The following is a 27456-nucleotide window of genomic DNA, read 5'->3' on the forward strand; positions in this document are numbered from 1 at the left end:
CTTAAATGGTACAGAATTTACTTGTGTTATTTTTTTGTTTAGAATTATATTTTTAAACATTTTTTAACAGTCAGATTTGGTAAAGACATGAATCTAAGTCATGAAGTGTCAAAAAGATGGCTATATTGATAACAATACCACAGGATCTGTGATCTGGTCTTGTCTGAACAGTAACTCCCTGCTGATCCCTCACACTGTTCTACAGATGACGAACAGCTGAGCTGCTGAATAACTCAAGTCTCAGTCTGCGTTCTTGTCTGTACTTGTGTTTCTGTGGACTTGTGAAACATCATCAGTTGCAGCCCAAGTACTTTTCCATTCTAGCCAAGTAAAATCCAAATGCCCAGATGTGTTCTTGTTCAGGATGTGACTGGGACCAAATATTCCAGAATGCATCACACATTGCTGTTCCAATTGCAAAATTACCGTATATCGTCCTCACGTCCTCGGGAGTGTGTACTCGCAAGTCGAACTTGCCAAGTCGGTACCACCAAGTACACCAGTCTGAACTTGCCGTACTTTGCATTGAGAATCCCCCTCACTCTGTGCAGACCATCACAGAGAGCTAGGTTAAGACAGCATTATGGAGAATTGGCATTTCCTGTTCTTGCGTTCCCCCTAGGGGTTAGGAAGTGCAATTCATAATTTGAGCCACCCCTACAGGACATGCTTTACACATGCTTTTCTGGACAAGCTGAGGGATACAGTAATATGACAGGATTTTACACAAACATGACTCAGGTTATGCAGTGTCACTCAGTTCTCTCGAGTGTCATCCTGCCTGCTTGGTGTTCTCTATTACAGTTCAGTGGAGCATTACAATGATTTTGAAGTTGTTGGTGAAAATGCTACAGTGCATCATCATGTTGCTTAGGGAAATTATTAACAGCAACATAGTCTTTATGTCAATAAAAAAATGTGAACCATTTCAAGTCTAACCAAAACTTCGTGGGTCAGTTTTTCCTATTTAGTTAAAATGTAACAAGTGCTATAAGTGAACGATATGAAAAAATACATTATCATTACTATGATATATATATATATATATATATATATATATATATATATATATCATAGTGGTAATACTGTATTTTTTCATATTGTATATATTTGCATGTATTGTAATTACAGTGGATTTCTGCTGCATTGCTAGTGTAACAGAATGTCTTGGTTATACTGGAGACATTAGAGAGCATCAAGCAAATGCTGAATAAAGCTGAATGAATATTAAAATGGCAATGTGAGGATGGGAACCGACAGACTCTGCTCTGACAGAAAAAGCTTTGCTTGGATGCCTCTTCAGATTGGACAGTTTTAGCAAGCTTCTGTAAAAGTTGCATGTGTTTGTGTGTGTGTCTATGTGTGTGTGTCTGTGTGTGTGTGTGCCTTAGCCTAATGCTGCAGTGCATTACTGCATTACTGAACGGGTGAGTGTGCATATCAAGAAGTTTGTCTGTTCTAATACTGTAACCCTCCCCCTCTCTGCTTCTCATGATGCCACCATAGAGTGCTGATTCAGCAACTCAGAAAGAGGGGGAACTGCAGGGTACATGCGGACCCCTGACCCAATTCCTCTCTCTTTCTTCTCTCTCTTTTCCCTTTCTATCTCACGCTCTCCATTTGTCTTTCTATAATTCTATCCATTCGTTCTGTCTCTCTCTCCCTGCCTCTCCTCCCTGTTTCTATCTCTTCCTTTCTCCTTCTTATCTCACTCTCTCCTCTCTCTCTCTTTCTCTCATTTTCACACCTCTCTCCATCTTTATCCTTCTCCCCCTTCTCATTCTATAACCCCCCCCCCCTTTGTTTCTCACTCTTGCTTCATGTTGAGGTCAACACAACTCACAGATGGAAGATGAATGATGTCAATGTGCGTATCATATTATTTTCGCACAGTGTTCCTACGTACAGACACACTTATCACCATCCAGTTCAGCCTGTCCTCCCTTCCACTCTCTCCCTCTCTCTCCCAATACAGGTTTAGATAACTGCAGGCGTGGTTAATGACACTGAGGTCAGGTTCTGTGAGATGAAGTCATGTGACCGCTGCACTGTTCACATTCATTCACAGCTACTGTGTGCTGTATGTAAGCCTAATGGTGTTTAGTGCACAGTGCACGTGAATATTTGACCAATCAGACTTTACTTGCAGCATCTTCTTCCATCTTCACCAGGTCTCTTCATCGGCTATTCAGCAACGCTGTCCTTCCACTCCTACAGATCCGAATGTGAGGGTTTCTCACGGTGCCAGTTTCACCTAGGACTTTTAAAAGCATGGGAGAGCAGTACAGAGACACCTTCCTGTTCAGCTCTACATGAAAGCTAGGGAGAGAAGGTAGAGAGAAATTGAGAGAGGCACGGGAGGGAGTGAGAGAGATAAGAGATACTGAGAGAGAAAGAGCGAGAAAGAGAGAGGCAGGGATGGAGAGAGAGCGAGAAAGAGTGTGTGTGTGAGAGAGAGGGAGGTTAAGAACCTTGCCTCATGCTGCAGGCGTGCACTAAAAACAGTTCCTGCTTTAGCAATCAATAAAAGAGAGACTGAGATAGAACTACAGTGAAATCACAGATAGCTGCATGTTTTCTTCTGTAGATGGACTCCACTCTTCTCCCTCAGAGATTAAAGTATTGATTCAGGTGGAAAAGTGTGCATGTGTGTGAGTGTGTGAGAGAGAGAGGGGAAAAAAAGAGAACCAGAGACCAGAGATATAAGATAATAAATATGCTGAATATGTTTTGCATATATTTAATAAATGATCATATAAATAAATATGTTGGATAGTTTTAATATTCTATTCTTCCACACTAAATAAAACATCAAGCACTTCCCAGCTGTTGTGACAAAGCTTTGCATTTCTGAAATGGGAGCGATCTGAATGGGGTCAGACTTTTCCATGTACTCGTCTCTGAATGTTGTGGCAAAATGAAGCTTTCTGTGATTTGAACTGCTCCTTTTCCGGTGCAGAATGAGTTAGAGGATACGTCTTTGGTGCACAAGATACATTTCTTGGAGGCTTTTACAAATCAAGACAGGGTCTACATTTTAAAGACAGGGTCGAAAATGCACATACAGCACACCTAATATTTGGTTAAATGTCCCCTGGTAAGTTGCACCTTGACCAGACACTTTTGGTAGCCATCAAGCCAACAAGCCTCTGGAAGGATTCTGGATGGATCTTTGACAACTGTTATTGGTAGTATTGGTAAGTTTAATTAAATGAGTTGGGTTTCCTGGCATGGACCTAACTTTTAAGCAGAGCCCACATACACTTTATAGACAAAAGTATTGAGGCACCTACGTATTCCACCTACAGGAGCTTTTACGACATCCCATTCTACTGTAAATGCATAGGCATTAATATGGAGCAGGCCCCCCTTTTGGAGCTCTGCAGTTATTGAGTCAGCAGAGTGTTGGAGACTTTCTGCACTATGCTCTGAGCTCAGCGTTCGGCCCGACCTCTTTACGTGGTCTGACACTTTGTAGCTGAGTTCCTTTGGTTCCTAAATACTTTCACTGTTCAAAAAGACCACTTACAGTTGATGGTAGAGCATCTAGAAGAAATGTCACCAACTGACTTGTTGCAACGGTGGCATCCTATTCCAGCACCACACTGGAATTCAGAGAGCTCTTTAGAACCACCCATTCTTACCCTAATGTGCGCAAAGGGAGAGCATGGCTAGGTGGTTAATGGGACTGAATGAAACACCTGGATTCAAAGGTAAAGAGGTGTGTCCAAATACATTTGTCCATATAGTGTATGTTTCATTAGGCCACATTTTTGGGAAGGCTTTTTGTCCATGTTTGGGGTTTTTGATCTATTGGAACATCCAGTTATGCATATTTTTACTGGCTATCTGATGGTTTGAGGTGATGCTGAAGAGTCCTGACATAATACCCCTTCTTCATCATTATTCACTCTCCTTGTACAGCCCCAGAGCATGATACTGCCACCACCACGGTTGGTACAATATTCTTGGAGTTGAGTTCCTGACCTTAACATCCCTCTGGTCATTAAAAACAAAACAACTGCATCTTTGTCCCATTTGAACATAAAACTTTTTTTTGCCCATGTGATCAGATGCAAACTTTCGTCGAGCTTGAAGGTGTCAATTTTGGAACAGGGGCTTTTTTCTTCGACGGCAGCCTCACAGTGCATGACATAGTAAATATTGCTGGACTGTAGACAGTGACGCTAGTGTGCATCGCAGGCCTTGTCTTGGTGGTTCTAAGGTTGTTCCTGACCATTAAAACCAATTTCCATTAGGCGGGGGTGACTGTCTTCCAGTCCTTGGCTGCACCTGCCGTGTACTAAATTACAATTGGTTGACCTGCTAAGCTTGGAATCTACAGTTTAGAAATGAGTCCAAGAGACATTCTTCTTGTGTGCAAATCTATGATCATACATATGGAAATGCACATCTAAGCACAACACATCACACATTGGGATAAATATGTTACAGGATTGGACTGGATTCATTCTTTTTCCCCTCTTACATTTCTGCTGATAGTAGCCCTATACCAATACCCGTTGATACTGATACACCATCTGTAGGCCATTCATCAAGAAGTGTGATGTAAAAGGCAGCAGCATTATAGCACTCTACTGTATATGTGAAGCCACTGCATATGTGAAATCAGCTCAATAGGAATAACACAGTCCCATAAAATTAGATTAGAAATATGGCAACTTTAATTCTCATATTATAGCCACATTAGAACAAACAGAGTTCATCATGGTGTGCACAGTTCACAAGTGAGATCTGTTCCTACCTTATGCTCCAGCCCACACAATGAGGATAAGTACAGAAGTGCATACATCGCTAATTTCTTTCACCGAGACTATTTTGACTATTCAGCCCTATCTCTGTGCAGCATGAGTCTCAGTTTAATTCCTAATCCAGCACTTGGCGTGATGGCCGAGCGGCACCGCTCAGAGATAAACGTCAGTGCTTTGGCTCTCCTTCCCTCTGATGCCCAACGGGACCGAAAATTTGCCATTTACAAGGCTGACCCAAATTGGTCGGATCCTATTATAATTTATCCTGCGGCATTGCTCTGCATTTGACTGAGGGAGGTGTTGAAGGCCACGCTGAACCTTGGTACCATGGAAAATCCTATCTTTATATGCATGCTAACATAGTTACACAGTTAAATAAAGGCTATTAAAAATATAGGCTATAAATATAACATAACAATTCAGCTTTGAATTATTATGGAGCTTTTAGATTATATGGCCGTTCTATACAGTCACTGTATCAGTAACGAAAGGTTCACTGAAAGATTCTTAAAGGAACCAAATGTGGTTCTTTTTCTAGTTGTATCGAACTAAAGAACCCTTCTGGCACAAGTGTAGCTCATTTTATTGTGATCATTGTAATCCTACTACCTCCCTATTGGTCCATTTGCTATGTAGCATCAATGGTCTGTGTTTCATTGTAAGGCATTGCTGATATGAACATAGATATCTTTAGATCACTGTTGTAGCCAGCAACCTTGCTAGCATGTCCATGTGGGGCCTATATGGGTAGCCCAACTGAGAACAATGTTGGCCCCACATCTGGTCAGTGATTGAACCCTCCTAGCCCACGTTCCACCCATGTAAGCTCCACAAGAGCTTGTTGGCTGGATAGCATAAGACAATTTACTGCTATACTAATACTAATACTGTTGCCATGATATAAATCATTGGGAACCCCCTGTCTTTATACCTACTTTCAGACATATGTTACTGAATCACCCCATGAACACTTTGTTAGCAAACTTAGCATGCTTAGCAGACAATTAGTGAGCCGCCAAATAACAGCACTACATATAAGGCAGCTAAACTATACGTGCCTCTGGTGGGAGCATGTAAACATATGAGATGTGTCTTACCTCATTAATCTATGCTCCAACACTTTCAGGCCGCAGGCAGTGCTATTAGCACAGCGCTAAAAAATGCAAATAATCAGTTAAAGAGGGAGTACATTGCAAAATGGTCAGTGTATCCGATGCCCCAGTGCCCCAGTGGAGTCCCTGTGATTACTGCTTTCACCACTTGATGGACAGTTTTGTCTAAGGCCAACTATCAGCGGTTGCATGTGTTGGGCTTGATAAGCTCTTGTCACAGCACACTGAGACAGTGGGGTGTAATTATCTGAAACATGCAATGCCCAGCTACATAACCGTGTACATAAGATAACTACAAAGTCCGAGCTTCTCCAAGCTGAAAAGGCTTTAATTCCATCAGTCACGCGTGTCGTCCCGTAAACAGAGTAATAAACGTTTAACTGGCCAGTCGCTTCAACCACACCAGCCTTTTCCCACACACTGCATTGGAAAAGCTTTGAGGTAGTCATGGAGACACTGCCAGTGCCACTGATCACAATGCTTTGTCCTGAGCCCCAGTTACCCTTGGTAACCCACCGGGTGGTTGGGGAGCTTGCAACAATATAGGAGAAAGTGCAGACACTCAGTGATGGTCAAGAAGATTACTTGTGCAAAGCAACGAGAATGGTTTGATTTTGATGGCTGATAACCCTTCTTCTCCATACTTCTTCATCATGTTCTCCATTCTCCTTCTGGAAACCAGATCAGATCATTATGAGTGAGGCAGCTCACTGGACTGGAAACATCTTCCTTGCCAGCTTCAGGCATGTCAGGACAAGCTCATAGTCTACACCTCAGTGGACACTTCAGACACTTTCTAGATCAACCTTCCCCGAAGGTTTTCATCTGACTTTCAGCGGAGCAAATCACCTCTGCCACTGTCTGTTTACAGATGTTTACTGACAGTCACGCAAAAAATCTGGTTGTTTTCCTTTGGCCTCTGGCATTGTGGGACCGGTGGATTTCCAAGTAAACTGACATTTGGAGACTTACATGATTATATGCTGCTTCACGGTAAGTTCATATCTTATGATGATTGGATTTTTCTGATTGGATGATTGGAAGGCTGTTGGATAAAGGTGCTACAAAAGGTTCTTTGAGCAATGCTGTAGAAGAACCTCATTTGGTTCCATGAAGAACCATTTTTGTGACCATTGAATTGATAAAGTACTTGCATCAAGATGTCTTCACAAAGGTTCTTCACACTCTTAATTAATCTCTATGATTGTTTTTGTGGAACCAAAAGTGGTTCTTCTATGGCATTACTCAAAGACCCCTTTGTAGCACCCTTATTTTATAGCTTGTAGACATTTTTGATACTTCTAACTTACATTCAACTAAATAATTGCTAAATTAAATTTAAGTTTCTCTAACTCTAAACTCAAAACTCTTTAACACAAATCCTTAACCTAACCCTCACCCCAACTAACTAGCACAATTGAGAATGTAGCTACCAAATAGTTCACCAATAGTTTACCAAATAGTTTGTATAACAATTTGAACATTTGTTTAGTTGGGCTCAAGTGTCATGTCCACATAAAGTGTAACTCTTTTTGTCTATTTTGTTCATAGGGCTGCAGTATGTGAGAAGAGAGAATGTTTACGTTCACAATAGCCTTATTCAAAATGGGGCTCTTAACAATGATAATAATAAGGCTATAGCAAAAATAATATATGTAGCCAAATGATGACAGTTTAAGCAAGCTTTAGGTACCTCCTGTTCAAATTAATCAGCTTACAGTTCCTAATAACGGTTTGAGGAACAATATGTTAGTCACCTACGGTCACCTATGGTTGTTCTCCAGCCATGCATGCTATAATAAAACCGTAATCCTCAAGTTGTTATCAAAACCTACTATAATAACATAATAAACCAAAGGTTTTGTATGGTGTCAGAACTGAAAGGAACCCAGCCCACCATCCTTTAAGATCCTTTAAGATCCACGGACAAGACAAGCATCCAGGCTTCGTTCTGTCCTGGCATGGAAGTGGTGGAGCGAACTTCCCCTGGGTGTCCGAACGGCAAAGTCGCATCGCTGTCTTCAAGTGCAAAGTGTCGAGTATTATGGTCTCCATACTGACTTTTGTATTTAGTAGTATCTAAGCTATCTTTCGGAGTAGTATATGAGGTATCTTTTGGATCATACCCTATTAAAAACTATTCTATGTTTATGGAATTCTATGAAAGGCCTCCACTTTTAAGGGATTTAGATATTCAGGCTCAATCAGAAGATCTGCCAAATGTTTCAGTTTGTGTTGAAGAGGTGCCTATATTCTATATTCTGAAAGAACCCCCCTCTCCTAACATATGTGTAACACACATTACCTCACTTTTGACTAGTTACTACAGTAGATTATTCATCAACTAATACTGGAAGTGGAATGTGATTAGATCAGTGTGAAGTGCTTGCTCTCTGGAGTCATGATCAAACCAAAATCAATCCCAAAATACACACAGCAGCATGTTTCCTGTGATTTGTAGTTGAGTATGTGTTAAATATTTTTGTACGTATCATTTTACTGTATTTTACTCCAGACGTCACAAAGATCTTTCCTTTTTAATATCTGGAAAAAGACTTTTAAAGGTTTTAATGTCCTTGTATGTTAGCTTTGGTATTCCTTCTGTTTTGGATCAAAAATAAAATTCCCTACTATAAGGCTCTGTTTCAGATGGCACTCACTTCAGTTTCTCTAATAAAGCCCTCAAACACAAAAGTGCAAGAAGCAATTCATTTGTCGTTTATATTATGCCTTGGCCATAGGCCAGCATACTTCATGACTTGCAAATGAATTAATGTCAGATGAGCAAATTGTGCCGTATGGTCATAATCATCGCCATATTAGGATGGTATAAATGAATTTGATTCCCCCTCCCTTGCTGGTCCTCATTTGTGCTTAAAACTAATTGCTTGTTGGAGAGGCTCTTTTCAAACATAATGAATATGCGGTGCTGTCTTCATTATTTTTTTAATAGCTAACATACTGATAAAGTGTGGACCACCATCCCAACATCTTTACGTTCAGAATGTGCTTTCATCCAGGCCTCATCCAAGCTTCTGTGCTGAGGGGTGGAGGGGTAGAACCCAGTCTGTGTTATTTCTGTGGTTATCTTTTCAGATGTTGACAGCTTACTGTATTTGAATTGGTCATTTGAATGGAGTCCATTTGGTCAAATATGTAGATTTTGTTAAACTGATCATTTACTTGCGCAAAAGGTGTGTGTCTCGATGGCTTTTCAGCACATTTGTGAATGCGGCCTCGTGGAGGTAGATGATGATTCATGGTTGTGGATGAATAGATGGATGGATGGATGAATGGATATTGCTTCTGTAATAGAAATATCAATCTTTAAAAGGTCAGTGAGCAAGACAATCCCCTGCTCATCTCCGATATATGGAGCTAAACTGCCATCCCCGTCCACTTGTAATATTGGAAGATGGCTCTGAAAATGAAGAAGAACCAATCATGTCCACACATCTACTGAGGCCTGTGGCTCGTATTATGCCCCACTATAAATAAGCACAATAACTTTCAGCAGGGTTAGACAGATATAAAACTTTGCAATGGCCACTCAGGCCACTGAAGCCTAAATGAACTTTAATGCCACAATTAGAATGTCTGAAAATATTCCATATATGTTGTATTTACAATTAATAGGTATGCTTCTGAGTTAAACACCCGTTTCTTTTCCATTGAAATACATTATAAGAGAATCTTGTATTTCATTCAGACTGAAATTTTTTAATCATGTGATTCTGCTGACCCATCTCCATCCCTATCAGGTTCGGTCTGTCATGCAAGTTTATTATCGGGATGGAGGGTCACCATGCTTTTAGGTATTCTGTTTTCTGAACTATTTACACTGGTACACTGGTATGGAATGGACTTTATAATGTGGTGAAAAAACATATTTCAATAACACGGCCAGTCATCACAGCTACATGGCTACACATAACTGTCATTAGCTAGTAATGTTAACAATATAATTGACAAAATTTGACTTCATGCAAACAGTTCGGTGTCAAACACCAAAAACAGGCTATGGGTCTTACATGGGATTGCCCTAATGTGGGGCATCTGAGCCTAAATGGATGTAGGTCAAAATCACATGACGTCTCAAATTTCCAGTCTTAGTTTAAAGTGGAGCGATCTTCAAACAAGAAGCACCCCCAATGCAAAAATGTCCCACATTAGGCTAATTCATAAACCATGACTGTGCATTTTAGGGGGGCTGGGACCAGAGACACCAGACAATAGGTGATAGCATCTGGCTTCCAGCATGGGAAATGGTTTCCAATGAAAATGCTCTACAACCAGTATAGATGACAACTCTGAAATCCTCCAGTTAGCATAATACCCCCCCTCATTGACTCAGCAAGATAACGCAGAAAGGTTACTAAAGCTACAAGCTCATACATGTTGTTCCTGTTCAGCCTGTTTCCACCAACACATGCTTGCAAGCTAGCACACAAACCACACAAAACCTAAGCATGAAAAGTTCAAAATATCTCTAACACACACACAAACACTTCAGCTAAGGCTGCTATGTCTCCATTAGCATAATTTTCACTGCCATTTACAATCAATTTATTGCATCCTCAGGCGTTAAAGCGTTGAAAAAAGAGAGACAGAGCGAAACAAACAGATGGAGGGAAGAAGGTCATTTTGGAATAATTTAAGACATTACATCACACACTTCATTTTCAATTTTAGAAAGGCTGCTAGACTTAATCTCATGCTTTACCCGTATGACAAGCCTGCAGGGCTCTGTTTTCAATGTGCTAGCTCTATTAGACTTTGCCCTTAAATAAAGCTAGAATCCTTAACCCTAGTGTAGTCTTAGTATTCTGTATATTAGTAAAGGTCAAAAATGTCAGAAGACTATCTGTTTACCCTGGTGGTGTACAGCTTGCATGGACACAAATGTACAAAGGCAATGTTGTACTTTCTCGAATTATGGGCCACTCTAGAAAAGGTCAAATTTCAAGCCGAAAAAGACTGAATAAGACTCTCCAAAGCACAGTGACTACCTGAGATTAACTCCTTGACAAAAAACTCAATGGTTATAACATGTTGTACAAACGTACAACCGATAACCAGAAAGAGGAGGAAGAATAATGACCAGCAACACATGACCCCTAATGATCCCATTAGCGACTGTGCACACTTGGTTTATTTTTAATGGATTACAAGCTAATAAGGCTGATGCAACAGCGAGATTTAGAGCTTATCGGAGGACTGCCACTTTGCTTTATTTGTTCCCATTACTCATTCTCAAAGGCCTAAACAGGCAGAGCCCTGCCTCCTCACTCAAGTGTGACTGATGGAGGCCATCGACAGAATGCTCCATCAACGGCTGTATTTCCTGCTCTCTCTCCCTCTCTCTTGCCCTCTCTCTCTCTACGTCACCACAGTGTGAAAGAGGTTGTTGATGAGAGCATGCCACAGCTGTTATGATATTGCTATAACTCCAGTGCTAATACTTTTTGGACCTTGTGAAAATGTATCTGTCAAGAACTCATACATCACATTTACGTCATTCTATGCTGCTTTTGCCCCCCTCCCCCCCCCCCCCCCCCCCCATTTTCACAAGAACACAAACCTGAAGCTTACTGGCAACAACTCTAAACCAGTGTTGTTCCAAAGTTCTATGTTTTGTATTGATATTAAGGTAACAACAAATAGTTCATTATGAGTATGTTATGATTAGTATCATATTATACTATAATAGCACCAATGGCACATTTCAACTGAATAAAAAAGTCCTTTCTCTAGAATAAAATCTAGGTCAATCAGTGGTCATTTTGTATTAAATAATGGAAAATGCTGAATGTTTTAACCTTAAGTTAACTTAAGTTAAGTAGGCTAAATAAGCAGGACAATTTACTGCAAAAAGCACTTTGAGCTTTCTGGTATAAGACTAAATTAGCATTCCACAATGAGAACAGCATACTAACAGTCAAACATGGTGGTGGTAGTGTGATGGTGTCAGAATTCTTTGCCACCAAAGCTCACTTGCCAGAAACATCAGGAATGCCTTTATTAATATTCCTGCACAGGCTTGATACTATATAATTATGATTTTATCATTGCACTGCATCCATGAATAATTTCCCAGCTGAATGATTGGAGGAGCTTGGAGGAGAGATTGTTGGTGATGGTGCTTTGTGATGGTGTAAGGGTGTAATTAAATCTCATGGGTTTGATTGGCCTGATTTAGTTAAGGACCAAATATGTGATCTCTGTCCTTCTATCAAGGCAGACTCAGCTCATATGTTCTATGTGTGCCCCAGACTGTGCTTTAATTTTATTTCAAGAGACAACTGGCTACAACAAGGCCTTTACCTCAGCCTCAGCACTGATCATCATCAACCTACAGTCGCATACTGGCTTAAGTGACCTTGTACTTTTCACAAAGTTCAAAAACCTTTAAAAATGCCTACACTGAAACCTTTTTACAAAATGCATAATAAAATGATGTCATCATCATCATCACATTTTAAAGAATCAATACACAATATTCACAAGTTCAGATAATTCAGTAACACCATGCGCCTTAATTACAGCCTTATGAAATGAACATCTAACATCTAACATTCAGTGTTGTGCTGAATTTCAGTTAACTCCAGCTGTTGAAGAGCTGTATGAACTAGGCTGTATAATCATATTCCTGTGAGTGGTGGGACAGATGTGCTGAGTATGGCTAAAATAAAGAATGAATGTGTATATGTGTGTGTGTAAGTAGCATGCATCGCACAGACTGGATGGAGTGGCCGAAGGAGGCTCAGAGGAGAGAGGAGAAGAGGGCTAAAGCACGGCTGGCTGAGGGGCTGCAGAGGCTTGACGAGGCCAAACACTACCAGCTTAACTCACTAAGCCGAGAACAGCGCACACTACACCGTCACCTCATCGCCATCAAAACAGGTGTGTTCGTGCGGAGGGTGGCACGACATCTAGCTTTTTTGTTTGTTTGCTCACCAAATTCTATTAAATAGGAAAATTATTATTATTAATATTATTAATGACAATAACAATAATAATTATAGTAATAATAATATAATAAGAAGAGAAAACAAGAGAATACATTTAATGTACATTGACTTACCAGTTTATTGGTAAACCTTCTCTTCTAATGTGCCTACATTCCTTGTCCATAGCTTGTTACCATAACCAGCAGTCAGCAGTGGTCCCATAGTGTTGTCTTTCTATTGATGAATGTGGTAGTAGGTGGTTGACAAGCTAAAAGTCAGTGTGTGTGTATTAAGTGCTCCTGTGTGGTAGGTGTATAAAATACAACCAGTCCAATACAACTATAAAATACTGTCTAATAATTACTAATGAATTACACCTTTCTCTTACCCAGAGTTGCCTTAAAGAAATACACAGAATTAGTATAAATATCCAGTATCATTATTGCTCTAATAGGCTTCACAAATCACATAAATATCAGTTGTCTCCCTCTGCCCTCTGCACTCTGCGTGATACCAGTCTGCATGGATGTTTGTTTGTAACAGAATTAGCAGTTAGTCCATAGCATTCTAGTCCAAGCAGGTTCAGCTGTTCAATGGCATTGCGTTAGCTGTAGTTCCTGTAAGATGACTCCTGTTAGCTGTAAGATGACTCTGGGGAAGCACATGCTAGTGTTCAACGTTCCAGTGAAGCACTGTATGATAGGGGATTACTAGATATCTAGGTTTTGAAAGTGACAATGACATATATTGAAGTATATTGAATAAATAACACTTTGGGATATATGGAATATCTATCTATAATAAGAAATTGCGTTATGGTAATTTTCTCTGAGGACAGTATTGGAAATTTTAGGCCCTCAAATCTAAGCATTCATAGACTGAACAAATGTATTACTCTCAGTAGGTGACATTACACCTGCTAACTGATCCGCATTAGAATCAAGTTCACCGAATGCAGACAAATATCTCGTTCAGCCTAACGAGAGAGACTGCAGCATACGACCTAGTGCTTGTCAAAATACGCTTAGAATGTATACAACTTCACATAGTTTCTATATTTATAGTTCTATATTCTATATTCTTTTATATGTAGGTAGACAGTCCCACTGCTTAGAGTAGTTTAAGGCGTATAGCACAAGAAATACGAATTTGAAATCAGTGTGTGTATATTATGTAACATAATCTGAGGTGTGCGCAACAGCCTTTGCTAGGTTGTATTGGATTTTTGCAAAAATTCTGTACAGCTTGTCCAACCTGGCAACAGCAACAAGCAAAAGCCTCTGTGGGTGGAGCATGGAAAGGATATGTTTTGTGCCTCAGGGAATCGGTGGAGAGGATTGCATGCTGTGGGATCACGACCCATCAATCATGACTTCAGCCACCCTGCTGTGTCCTATAAGAAGACCCTGTTACCCATAATCCCACCTACAGGCAGGGACCAAGACAGACCCAGGTGAGTTAAAACTTATGCTGCCTTAATGAGTGCACATGAATGCCACCACAATATAATATTTACAAGTATGAAATTATATGCTCTGACTTTTTGAGTTGTGGGTGTTTTTTTTTACACCCACATTTTTTACATTAATTTAAATAACTCTTTTAATGAGTCTATATATATGTGTATATAAGTGATATATATCACTTAATGCCCAAAGTACAGTATGAACGCTCCTCCTAATTACTGATATCATGTGTTTCAGCTACACTCATTGCTAACAGATGTATAAAATCTAGCACATAACAACATAATCTGTAAGGCCAAATACTAGCAGTAGAATGGGTCATACTGAAGAGCTCAGTCACTTTTTATGTGGCACCCTCATGGCATACAACCTTTGCCCCACCTCTAACCCTAACCCTAGTTCTAATATATATATATATATATATATATATATATATATATATATATATATATATATATATATATATATATATATGCCATGCTATATCTGCCCAAGTCAACCATAAGTGCTATTAGCTTCTAGTACTAATAGACTCTTCTAGTCTAGCTGTTCATGGCTGAGCATCTGCACACAAGCCTAAAATGTGCAATGCCAGCTGTTGCTGCCGCTGGACTGGACTCTGGAGCATTGAAAACGTTCTCTGGAGTAATGCTGAGTGATCAAAAGTCGCTATCAAACTGGGAAGTACACTGAGGGTGGGTCTCATTTTCAGTGTAGACGAGTATATACAAAGAACATAGATTGAAATAAGTAATAAGTGTCAAAAATAAAAGCATAGTAAAACTAAAAATCAAAACATAGAACAAGTAGAAATCAATCAAATCTAATATGTGTCAAATTAAATAAATAAAACTGTAATACAGTAATAAAATGCCACATGTTTTTTAGGTCCTTGGTGTTTGCATAAGTTTCCTCTGGGTATTCCAATTTTTCCCACTTCCTAAAACACAGGGTAGATGTCTTGACTATGCTATATTGCCCTTCAGGTGTGACTGAATGGGGGTGTGGTACCCTGTGATGGACTGACATGCATATCTGTGAATCACATCGCCGTAATCCAAGATAGATTAGATAGATTAGTTATGTTGCTTCAGAAATCTTCAGAAAGCACATTTTGTGTCGATACAGGAAACCATGGTTTTCCCTTATTTTAGCTGTGAGCTAATGAACATGGCATTTAAAAGTGCATTTATCATCTAGCCCTAAAGCAAGGTACTTATATTCAGTGACTCATTCAGTGATTCATCCCTTCAGGGTTGTGATCTTAAAGGTGTTCAATGTCAAAGGCTTTGTGGAACAGCATACATTTAGTTTTCTCATTTAAAACTAGTTTACGGACGTAAAGAATAATCAAGAGTACAGAATAGTGTCATCAGCATTAAAGTGTACTTTCCATTTGACAAAGGAGGTGGCAATACCATTAATATAGACATTAAATAGTAGCAGGCCACAGACTGAACCTTGAGGTACCCCCTATAGTTGCTAGACTCTCCTAGTTAAACAAATAAGCCAATAGTCTCTATCCCCAGTGTTCTGTCAAGAGCTCTTGCTTCCTTAAGTAAGGAAGAAATTTCAGTATTAAATCAGAGATTATATCGATCCCTGATCTCTAGTCTAAAGTTTTTTACAAGTGGCATGTTTGTTTACCACTACAAGACAAAATTGCTAAAATGCTAAAATGGTCCAAGTTGATATCTGGGATTTTCTAGACATTTAAAAATGTTTGTTCATTAAAATATCCAACATTTCTTTTGACCACTATGCAAGAACTTTATTCATACTAGTTTTTCTGATGAATCTGAACAGGCTTCGGACAGGTCGAAAACACCTACGGGAGCAATTCGACTTGGTGAGATCCCTTAAGTTTGGCCTTTGGGTCTGCAATTAGTTGTGTGGGACAGCAATTACCACACCCTTCCTTCAGGTGATCAGAACCATTAGTAATAAAGATTAAACTTGCCTAGGATCAGCATTTCTGAATCAAATTAGTTATTCTGCTGTATGATGGACAAATCTGGGTTTGGTGGATTCCAGGAGAACTCTACGTACCACACACCATAGTAGCAACAGTAAAGTCTGGAGGAGAAAGAATGATGGTCTGAGTCTGTTTTCTTTTTTTTATCCTCCAGTGAAGAGTCATGTTAATGCATACAAAGAATTTCAGACAATCCTATGCTTCCAGCTTTATTGCAGCAGTTTGTGGAAGGCAGTTTTTTCCTGCTTCAGCATGACTGTGCCCCGGATTGCAAAGCGAAATCCATAAAGACATGGTTTAGCTAGTTAGATGTGAAAGAACTGCAGAAGAAGACTGATCTACACAGAGCTCTGACCTCAGTCTCACTGCACATGTTCGGGATGAACTTGAACATCAATTATGAGCCAGGTCTTCTCATCCAACATCAGTGTCTGACCTCACAAATGCTCTTTTGACTCAATGGGCACAATGGAGGGACTAACTCAGTATTATTGACCATTGTTTTTGGAATAGGATGTTCAGGAAGCTCATAGAGGTGTGATAAGCAGGTGTCTGCACACATTTAGTTTTATAGTGTATCTCTGAAAATAGACAAAAGTGGTTTTAGCTAAAGAATCTTTAAAACTTACGAACTGTAAGACACCAAATATCACCTACATTGGGGTAAATTTCCATTTTCTCCAAACTGTTGCTTTAAACCTGGCTCATGCTACAGTGGAGACACATGCTGAACATTAGAGGAACTCAGTATCACTCCACTGTCACCCAGCTGAGATTGCCATGGTCGTGAAGTGTTCCTTTTCAGAGAAGAAAGTGGGGGAATGTTAATTCCTGCGCTCAAACTTGACGCAGTGCAACACTTCAAACGGAATATGGAAAATGGAGCTATGGCAATTAGGATCAGCGCTTCAGGCTTAAAAACATGCAGTCGTAGCGTGTACTTGGTGCGATGTCTGAGGCATGCTTCGTATTCCTATAAACTCAGTACATGACAACAGGGCAGATGGTTCTGGGCCTGGATGAACTTAATGGGCTTTAATGAGAGACCTTTCTTGTAATACTGAGGAACGTGGCCTTATTACTACATTTTTCATTTTAACTATGATGACTTTGATTCATCTCAAATCTCCTCTCAGAGGAAGAATTTGTATGATTGTCCTCAGAAACACAAGCCTGCGTGTCTCGCAAGTCGATTCCTTTCATGTGCTAATTCCCCTGTGCTGATTCTCCGCAACGGACTCCCTCTGTGAGCCTGAATAGTGTAAGCTGGTAAAATATGCATCTATTGTGTGCAGTTGTTTAGTATTGTGAGTACACCCAGATAGAAAGCCTGCTATGAGAAGCAGGGGGGGGGGGGCTAAGAACCATGTCAGTTTTAGAATTAGTGGTCTGAAAGTTTCATGGCTAGATGTCATTGTTGGTGTATATCCCCTCATTTACAATTCAGGCTTCTATGGATGTGTCTGAGTATGAATAACAATCATGCTCATTTGAATTTCTGTGTGCATGAGTGGCCTTTAGCACATGGTATCTATGAGGATTGCAGGGATTTCCTTGGTTATGTGCATCACTGACTATAATAACAAGAAAATCATATACCCACGCATATTGTAAAATTTCCTATTGTGAATCCTTCTGTATTAACAACAGATATAATACATGCAACTGTGTGTTTATAGTACTTACATCAACCTGTCTGTTGTTCCTTTTTTCTGTATCTTCCTCCCTTTCTTCTGCACTGTCTTCTTGTCTGGATTTCTGCTGACCAGCGCTATTGAGTGTTTGGGTTGAACAGAGTGTTGTGTTTGAGTGCAGGGCCGTCTTCATTATGCTAATCAGGAGACTGGGCCTGTCACACATATTCAGTCAGCAGGGACGGACCATGCAGTCATTTCCTGCAGACAAAACACACACACATACAGATGTTTATTTTTAGATAATACAAGGATGTGTGGTCTTAGATATGTATGATATACAGTTATGTGTGGACAATCACAACATACATCTTAAAGTAGTACAACCGATTTCAGCCCGGGGTTTAGGGAGGGGGTGGGGTGAGGTTCTGAAATCAACACAGGATCAAAATTATACATACAGGGTTAAAAATATATACCTTGACGCTTTTGGTTTCCTGGCATGGACCTGACTTTTAAGCACAGTCTACATGTTTTCAATAGGATTGAAGTAAGAACATTGGGAAGGCCATACCACAAGTAACCACATGTAAGCCTCTTTATTATTACACAAGCACCACAAGTTTCAACCAGGTAGCTATTGAAGTTGTGCTAAAAATCCCCTTTGATACATCCACTTTGAGCAGTGTACCATTTCCACTGGCAACAAAACACCATCAGAGATTAATGCTACCACCACCATACTTAGCAGTGTCCTTAGATCTCATTGCCTCACTGTTTCTCCTTCCAACAAACCTCTGGTCATTGTGGCCAAACAACTCAATCTTTGTCTCTTCTGAACTAAAAACTCTCCTCCAAAAGGCCTTTTCTTGGTCCATGTCATCAACTGCAAACGTTGGAAGGTGTAGGTTTTGCAGCAGGGACTTCATTTTTGGATGGCAGCCATGGTGATATGAAACTCACTTGACCGCAGAAAGTGATAATGGTGTTCCAGCAGCTTTCAGTTCATGGCAGGCCTGTGCCTTGGTGGTTCAAGGTTGTCACTGACCATTCAAACCTATTTCCATTTAGCTCTTTGATGGTGACAGTTTGGATTTTTTTTTCAGACATTGGTAAAGTGGTTATACCTCCCATACTCTCATAGCTTCTTGGAAATGAGCACAGAAAAACTACCAGCTCTAGCCAGTCATGATCAGGCCTTGGGCTTGGTAACTTAAAAGACTTATAAGAACTTTCAGCCCCCCTGAAGTAATCATTTAAGTGGAGGTATATATTTCAGACCACGTTTGCACACTTCTGACCCAGAAAAAGAACAGTACAAGAGAAAACCCAATATTGCCATGACATTCATGTCCATGCTGAGTGTGTGTAAATAGCTCACCTCAACCATATACTCAAATGTACCTCCAAAGAAAACACTGTTGATAGAATTAGAACATTCTGGAGTAGATTCACATTAGCCTATGGTCGTTATACCCAATGAAGAACTGAGTGGCATGAATACGGATAAGTGTTTCTTATCCGAAATGAATCACCCAACATCAGTACCTGACCTCACTAATGCTCTTGTGGCTCAGTGCAGTCAGATCTTTACAGTAGTGTTCCAGCATCTAGTGTAAAGCCTTTTCAGCACAGTTAAGGCTTGACTGTAGCAGCCCTTGCTTTGTGTTATGGATATAGCATTGTGACATTTAAACATGCTTAGCATTTGCAGCATGGTTTGTTTTTGGCCTAACTTATACTTCCTAGCAGGCTTGAACCCTAAATATCTGTGTGGAGAGTTAATGACTTTCCATTCAGCTAAACAGCCAGTGACGAAACATGCATGCATTCCTGCTTTAAAACTTCCCAATCCCTAACTACTAATTAAACCCATATTCGTTGTATAGTCAAGGTGTCAAGCAATATTTTTGACAAATAGCATATACTTGCATTAACATATGGAGGTTCAGGCATTCATTTAGTTCCTGCTATACTGCAAAAAGCTGTTTGGGTAATTGTTTTATCTAGCAGCCTTGCAGTGCAGTGACATAAGCAGCTATTAATATTTCATTTTTTCATTTTGCACATGAGTGAATGGTGCTTTTATAATAATTTTGGATTGTTTGCTGTTTGCTTAAATGAACGATTAGTCAGTCAGTGATGAATATAATAATAATAATAATAATAATAATGAATGGCTTCTCATGGCATTGCAGTAATATAAAAACCATGTCAAATGTCACAGTCTATGTCCCTATCATGCAGCCCTAGCATGTAACTGTACATAAGTATATGTAATAATATTATGTATGCTTAATTTACCCCTTAACGCAGAAAAGCTTATTACACATTAGGATGTATTACTCAGTAACTACAGGGCCTTCTGTACAAACTGGTGGGGCTATTCTTTGGTAATAGAAGTTAGCAATAACACCTTTGGCTCATCAGAGGTGGTTAAGCCTACACCCAAACCTAAACCTATCCCTAACACCAAAAACTAGCTGTTGTTTACCAGGCTTTCTTCTGGTTTTCTTGTTCTAAAAACACACACACAGACACACACACACACACACACACACACACACACACACACACAGTAGGAAATGATGAAAGACGTGCATGCATGGAAGAGGATAGGGACACAAAGAGAATGGAAAAGGTAGTGAGATTAAAAACAGTGTTTGATAATATATATTAATATCTGGCCTAGACAAGACTAGACCAGACAACACTACTAGACTACTAGACTCTCTCTCTCTGTCTCTCTGTCTCTCTCACTTTGAGGACCAGTCTGATGAGTTCTCTGTTTATTAGACTTAGGGCTCATGGGCAAATCAGCCAGTCCCAGCATGTCTCCCCCGTTGATATGCCTTCTCCTACAACAAAAAGGCTTGTCCTCTTCACTCTGCCACATCCTCCTCTCTTTGTCTGTCATCTATCCATCCTAATTTTCTCTTCTCATTTCTTCTCTTCAAATTCTGCCTCCTTTTTCTTTCTTTCCTCTTGCTTACTCTCTTAGGTATTCACCTTCACAGTGCTCACTCTGGTCCCCACCCATTCACTCATCTGAGCCAGAGAATTCAGGATTCAGGTTGTCTGGAGGACAACTTCTGTTTACGGCAGTGCTGGCCTGCTTTTGACTCTGTCCAAACCCAAACTTTGCCAACAGACGAGTGCAGACGACTGCTTCTTCTCAGCTATTGAGGACACCTTCCAGATACTGCTCCAGTAATTAGCGTTGGATTTATTTTTGTAATTAGCAATCAGGGTTCATACAGGGGGCAGAACAAGCCAATTTAGCCAAGTTAGCATCCAGCATTGTAATGAGGATGTTCTCGTGAATTCACTTGGCGCCTGGCTTCTGCTGCTGCCGCTGATAATGGCTGCATTCTCATTCAACTTAATGTGCGTTTTGCAAGTGATAAACTGAAAGACATGGTGGAGGTGGTGGTGGGGGCTGTGTTTCTCCAGTGGTTTTCAATAGGAGAGACATATTTTATTAACTGTTTTTACATCGACTTCCATTTAAAGTTAAGAGCATTTTTGCCTTCTCCTGTAAAGTCACCATTTTGGAGATGTTTTTCTATGCACAGTCATGATATACAGCTCCGGGCAAAATAAAATTCCAAATACAAATATGGCTAATCAGAGCATTTAACAACTGCTCAAATAATTCAAAGAAATGATTATAATAATTATTATTGATGTTATTATTCAAATTTAAACAACACAGTACTAATATTTGAAATGACATTGACTGCCAATCACAGCTTTCATGTCTTAGCAAGCTCTCCACTAGTCTTCCACATTGCTGTTGGGTGACTTTATGCCATTCATTGTATGCTAACTCAGGTTTATATATATATATGAATACATTATATATATAGCAATCTCTAGAATAGCTCAGCTTTTGTACTTTTGTACACATATTAAAGGTGTCTGGACTTTTACACAGTTACAGGTTTGGTGGCCATAATCACCCTCCAGCTAAAACGGTCACGTACACTCAAAAGATATGGCACAAGATATGGACAAGAACAAAGTGCACAAGGGTGTTCTATGAGAGAAGGACAAAACCTTCTGTAGGTAGAGATAGGGAAATGGTTCCCGCTCCCTATGCACCACCCTCTGCAATGAAGAGCATGATTTCATATGGTGAAGGGAATATAATGTAGGAAACTAATGAACATTCTATTAGTCGCTTACTTTCAAGCTTTCTTTCAGTGGAAAATTATACCAGACTGCCTCGGGACTACTGCAATAGAAGTTCCGCTGCAGAATGTTCCCCATAAATCTTCAACAGAGTTATGAGCCTCAGTTTTTGCCACAGGGGGTCTGGAACGTGGCGTCTCTTCCAGGTCAAGAGAAATCCCTGCTCCATTTTCGAAATCCCTGATTTATTTTCTAAACTGAAGGTTCAGTTTGGATGAAACTTTTTGGATTGATGATCAATTAATCACAAATAATAATGAGGCTGGCACATGAATTCTGCATAGGTAGTGGCGAATAAGGAAGTATATGCAGTTCAAAAGTGTAATAAAGTACATTTCAGACAGCTTTATAAAATAGTTTTAAAAAAATGATACCTTTACCTTCTTGGCCACATTTCAATGCAAACATAATTTCTGCTTTCTGTAGCATGAGTTACTCGTTACTGTAAAGCAATCTAGACCATATGACTATGCACCTTTGACTTAACTCCTACATTTTTCAGTTGTGGCTTAGTAACTTTAAGGCCCGGGCACCTACTTTACTGGTAGTTTAGAGGGGGAGTGAGATTTGGTTCAGTTCAAAAACTGAAAGAGCAAGCTTGTAGATGTAGCACTCAAATCTCACTCAAATATTCAAATCTGAGACACGTATATGGTTGGTGTTGGTGTAGCATGGTGGGTAACAACACCGTCTTGGCAGAATAGGGTTCGGTTATCCAGCTGAGTAAGAACACCTCACTACACCAATAAGTGTCCTTGGGTAAGACTTGTACACTAATTCTACATTTGTGTACCTGTATAACATGATTTCATGTAAATGACCCTGGATAAGAGTGTCAACCAATTACTGCAAATGTAATCCAGTACAGGAAGATGACTGGATGTCATCTACATGGCTTCATCAGGTCCATACTGTTTATACCTTTCTGATATTTTGGATGTGTTGAGCCAAAAATGACTAAAAATAGCGTCTCATTTTTACCAATGAAAACTCTAAAGGTGGCATGGAGCCCTCAGTGGCTTGTCAGATATAGCAGCGTTTACAAAAGGGGATGGTGAGGCCTAGGGAAGATTTTGCACCAAAAAAGAGACTCCAGTAATGCTGATTTGCTGTGCCACCAGTGTACCAATGCTGTGCTGTTGTTTTCCTATTTTGTTGGATCTGGTTTATTAACTAGTATGTTCTTTATTAAAATGTTAAACATATCAGATTCTACATGGCCTCCCTTTGCCTTTCTTGTTTTTCTCTCAATCAGCTTCATGAGCAGCCACCTGGGACACTTTTCCAGCAGTCTTTAAGAAGGTCCACATATGCTAAGCACCAGCTGTGCACCTCAGACACCAGCCTCATTATTTCTATTTGCCTTAGAAACAAACTTTAAGCATCAGCCATATATGCTTAAGATTCTGAAATAAAAATGCAGTACATTCAACAAGATCCTGAGAACATGCGAGTGTTTTACATACACTATGATCTCTTAAATGGTGGTGACATCAAGGGTTAAAGGCCTTAAAGGAGTGAGTAAATGCCCACACTGGTGCACATTGTTTCATCATAGCTGTCATTCACACATTTCATCATGTCATTTCAGAAGTTCTTCCTTTCTAGTGTGATGCAATTCAGAGATTCACGTGCAGGGGCTCATTATTTCAGATTTCTGCAGGTTTCACTCTAAAGGCCCTGCTCAGAAATGTTTCAGTTCAGTCTCATGTAAGAGCAAGTGGACTTGTTTTGAGCTGAACAGGGAATAGGGAAAAGGAACAGCGGACGATCTGCTTTACTCAATTCAGTCTAAGGACAGTGACGTACACTTACTGACTTACACCAGTAAATCATTTGTATTGCCTGGTCTGTGTGGGTGTACCAATCATATATATATATATATATATATATATATATATATATAAAGACAGATAAATATGATATTTTCTCCATATATAGTTAATTTATGCTTGATTGTGGTTACCTGAGCTACCTTAAAAAATTCTGTATCAAAAGGAATGAAGTATTTATTTAACCAGAGAATAACAAAACTGGTGTGCATGGTGTCCCTCAAGTCTATCACTTTGGACCCCTTTATGTTTGGAAGGAGCTCTGGGAATTGCAGTAAAGTTCAGTTATATTGAGCGGTCACACTTTATTATGATATCTGCTACTATACTGAACATCTGTAGGTGCTCTCCAATGTAAAATTGGTGTTTTTTGATTTAGTAAATGTCCATTGATTATAGAACAACATTGGGATTAGGGTGAGGTTTAGGCCTTAAAGTTGGGGTTAATGTTAGAGTTATGTTTGGGTTTACAGGACTTACATTCATTCATTGAAGGTAGGATCAGCAAGCTCAAAGCATCTACAAGGGACCCCCAAAATCAAGAGGTACCAGTTAAACCATTAAAACATTGCTTACCCTCCCTCTCTGTTTTTCTCTCTTTCTCTCTGCTTGTAGGCCAACGAAGCCACAGTCCAGCTACTCTCTGCAGGCTCGTGTTCAGGAGTTTATCAGCAGCGGAGAGAACAGGGTCGATAACACCACAGCTCCACTTTGTCTGCCAGAACTCAAACTACTGCCCACCAACACACTGCCCCCAGCTGCTCCAGAGAGAGAGGACTACAGAGAGAGAGAGACACACAGGGACAGAGGGAGGGAGGGTCAAAGGTCACTGTGGGAAACAGCAAAAGACAGGCCCAAAGACAGTCAGAAAGGAAAGGAACTTGTAGCAGTGAGAGAGAAAGACAGGGACAAACCAGAAGAAACAGATGACATTACGTCCCCCTCTTCTCCTCTTTCTCCCCTCCCCGAGTCCCTCGCTCCTGATGGCAGGTTGAGGACGGTTCATGTTCTGCCCAACTTCGCCCAGGCCCTGGCTGAGGCACGCAAAGCCAGATACATACGACACCGTGGCAGGGCACCACACGAAAGAGAGCTGAGCATCAGAGAGATATTCGCAAGAAACTCTACAGACACACACACCAAGCACTGACTGTACCACACGTCTCTCCACTGATCAGGCTTGTCTATCACACTGTCACACACAAGCAGAATCAGACAGATAGAACCTCAAGCCTGCAGCAAGCTCTAAAATGTCACATACACTGATCAGCCATAACATTAGCACCACCTGCCTCATATTGAGTAGGTCCCCCTTTTGTGCAGACACAACAGATCTAAGCATTCGAGGCACGGACTCCACAAGACCTCTAAAGATGTCCTGTGGTATCTGACACCAAGATGCTAGCAGCAGGTCCTTTAAGTCCTGGAAGTTGTGAGGTGGGGTCTCCATGGATCTCATCCCTGATACTCAGGTGCCAATGACCCAGTCATTGGTTCACCACTTGTCATTTCTTGGAGCACTTTGGGTAGGTACTGACCACTGCATAGCAGGAACACCCCACAAGACCTGCCTGATGTTCTGGAGATGTTCTGAGATGTTGTGTAGCCATCACATTTTGGTACTTGTCAAAGTGTCTCAGATTTCTATGGTAGTCCCCTTTTCCTGCTTTTAACATCACCTTCAAGAACTGACTGTTCACTTAATGCCTGATCTATCCTATACCTCTTGACAGATGCCACTGTAAGTGAAGTTATTCAGTATTCAATGAAGATACAGATTCAGTGTATATGACAGAGTATGTTAACCTTCAGTTATACTTTATTTGGATAGAACAGTCTGGTGAAACCTCTTCTCAAGGGGATATGCATTGATGCCACAGCCCTTTAATGCGGCTTGAGTGACAAGACATTCTGCAACACGGCTGCGTTTATATGGAAAAAAAAGTTAACGACAGTTGAAACTGACAGCCATCCAACCAAGTTACCAAAGAACCAATGAAAAGCAATGTGTAGCCAGGAACGTCCAGCAAACTCTGTGCCTGGATTCCAGAATTGCAGCAATCCATTTCTTTCTCTTTTCTTTGGTAATAGTATGTCAAATGAAATCCTATCAAAAGGAAAGCTATGAATTCCTGCTGAATCTGTTTGTACAGTCAGTCTCACAACAGCTCTTGAACACTCTCACACTGAACCCTAACGCTGACTCCTGCAAACTGTGACGTCACATGCATACTCTCTATTTTCAACAGTGTAGGGGTTGAGTTAGGACCAGGGTTAGGTTTAGGTTTAGGATTAAGTTTAGGCTTTGTCTTAAGATTAAGGTTAGGGTTAGAGCCAGTTTTAGGGTTCCAGGAAATGAATGTGAATTTAATAGATATTTAGTTGAATGTAAGGTGTCCTAACTATCTACACAACTGTACTATCCAAATAGTGTTACGTATCGCTGTCTGGACTGTAACTGGATAATAAATACTGTAGAAATGTGTAGAAAGAGCGTCTCTGTTCTATGTATTTTCACTATGCTGTAACAGTCAGGCTGTTTTAATACAATGTACAGTAGGGGAGAGCAAGGCACACCCTTACATAGTTTAGCTTCTACTAAACAACTCTAATGTATTTGACCAAGATTAACTATGTGTTTACACAGGCAATCGAAACGTCTCTACTACAAAGGGAAAAAATGAACTCCAGCACCTACTGTTCACCACCTACAATGTGTAAACATTCCAACGAACATCATAGATGGTGTTAATGTTACAGACAGAGGGGCTAGTTGTAACAGTCGTTGTAACACTAAAACCCTGCTAAAAAGATGCAAGCACAGTTCATTCATTACAATTCTATGCGGTTTGATGGAAGTTTTCAGCTTTTACATATGCCATCACATTTACTTTTGACCACAGTGGTAGAACTACAGGAACGCTAAACTTCAAATCACACTGTACTTTAACCCGCCTAGAGCTCATCTCCATATATATATATATATATATATATATATATATATGGAGGTGAGCTCTAGGCAGGTTAAAGGGAGAGAGAGAGATACATAAAGACTTACAGAGACTGAATAAAGAACTATATAGTAACCTTAACAGTATAAACCACCACACCAGTACAGTATAAGTCTGCATAAATAACACAATATGGACACTGTATTACCCAGAGAACTGAGGTTGCTAACCACAGCAGCTGTCATCATGTTGTAATGCAGCACCTTGTGTAAAGTGTCAGTAATAAGTAACAGGTTTTGTGCTGATGAGAGATTTAAAATATGAGCTGAAAATAACCTTAGGTTACAGTAGACAGAAGTCATGATATTGACCAAATCATTGATGCTGAGCAAAAGCCTATTGACAAAGTGGATCTAGCAGTTCCTTTACAGCGTGTCAGAATGTCAGTCGAAGGGACCAGTAGAAATGCTCCAAAGTCAAATCTTTTACACTCCTTTTCCTCGAAAGCCGATTTTTTGAGTGACAGCAACAATATACATTGTAAAGTTCAACACAGACGCTAATATTACT

At 40.1% G+C, this 27456-nt stretch overlaps 1 protein-coding gene across 1 annotated transcript; it reads left to right on the forward strand.

The window, feature by feature from the left end:
- The first annotated feature begins 6435 nt into the window (after window positions 1-6435).
- Window positions 6436-26414, forward strand: LOC140576555 (uncharacterized). Its single transcript, XM_072696016.1, has 4 exons — window positions 6436-6877; window positions 12609-12787; window positions 14155-14287; window positions 24551-26414. The coding sequence occupies exons 2-4, from the start codon at window positions 12610-12612 to the stop codon at window positions 25083-25085; spliced, it is 846 nt and encodes a 281-aa protein (XP_072552117.1). The 5' UTR covers window positions 6436-6877; window position 12609; the 3' UTR covers window positions 25086-26414.
- The last annotated feature ends 1042 nt before the right edge of the window (window positions 26415-27456 follow it).

Source organism: Salminus brasiliensis, chromosome 1, assembly GCF_030463535.1.
Source record: "Salminus brasiliensis chromosome 1, fSalBra1.hap2, whole genome shotgun sequence".
Taxonomy (NCBI): Eukaryota; Metazoa; Chordata; class Actinopteri; order Characiformes; family Bryconidae; genus Salminus; species Salminus brasiliensis.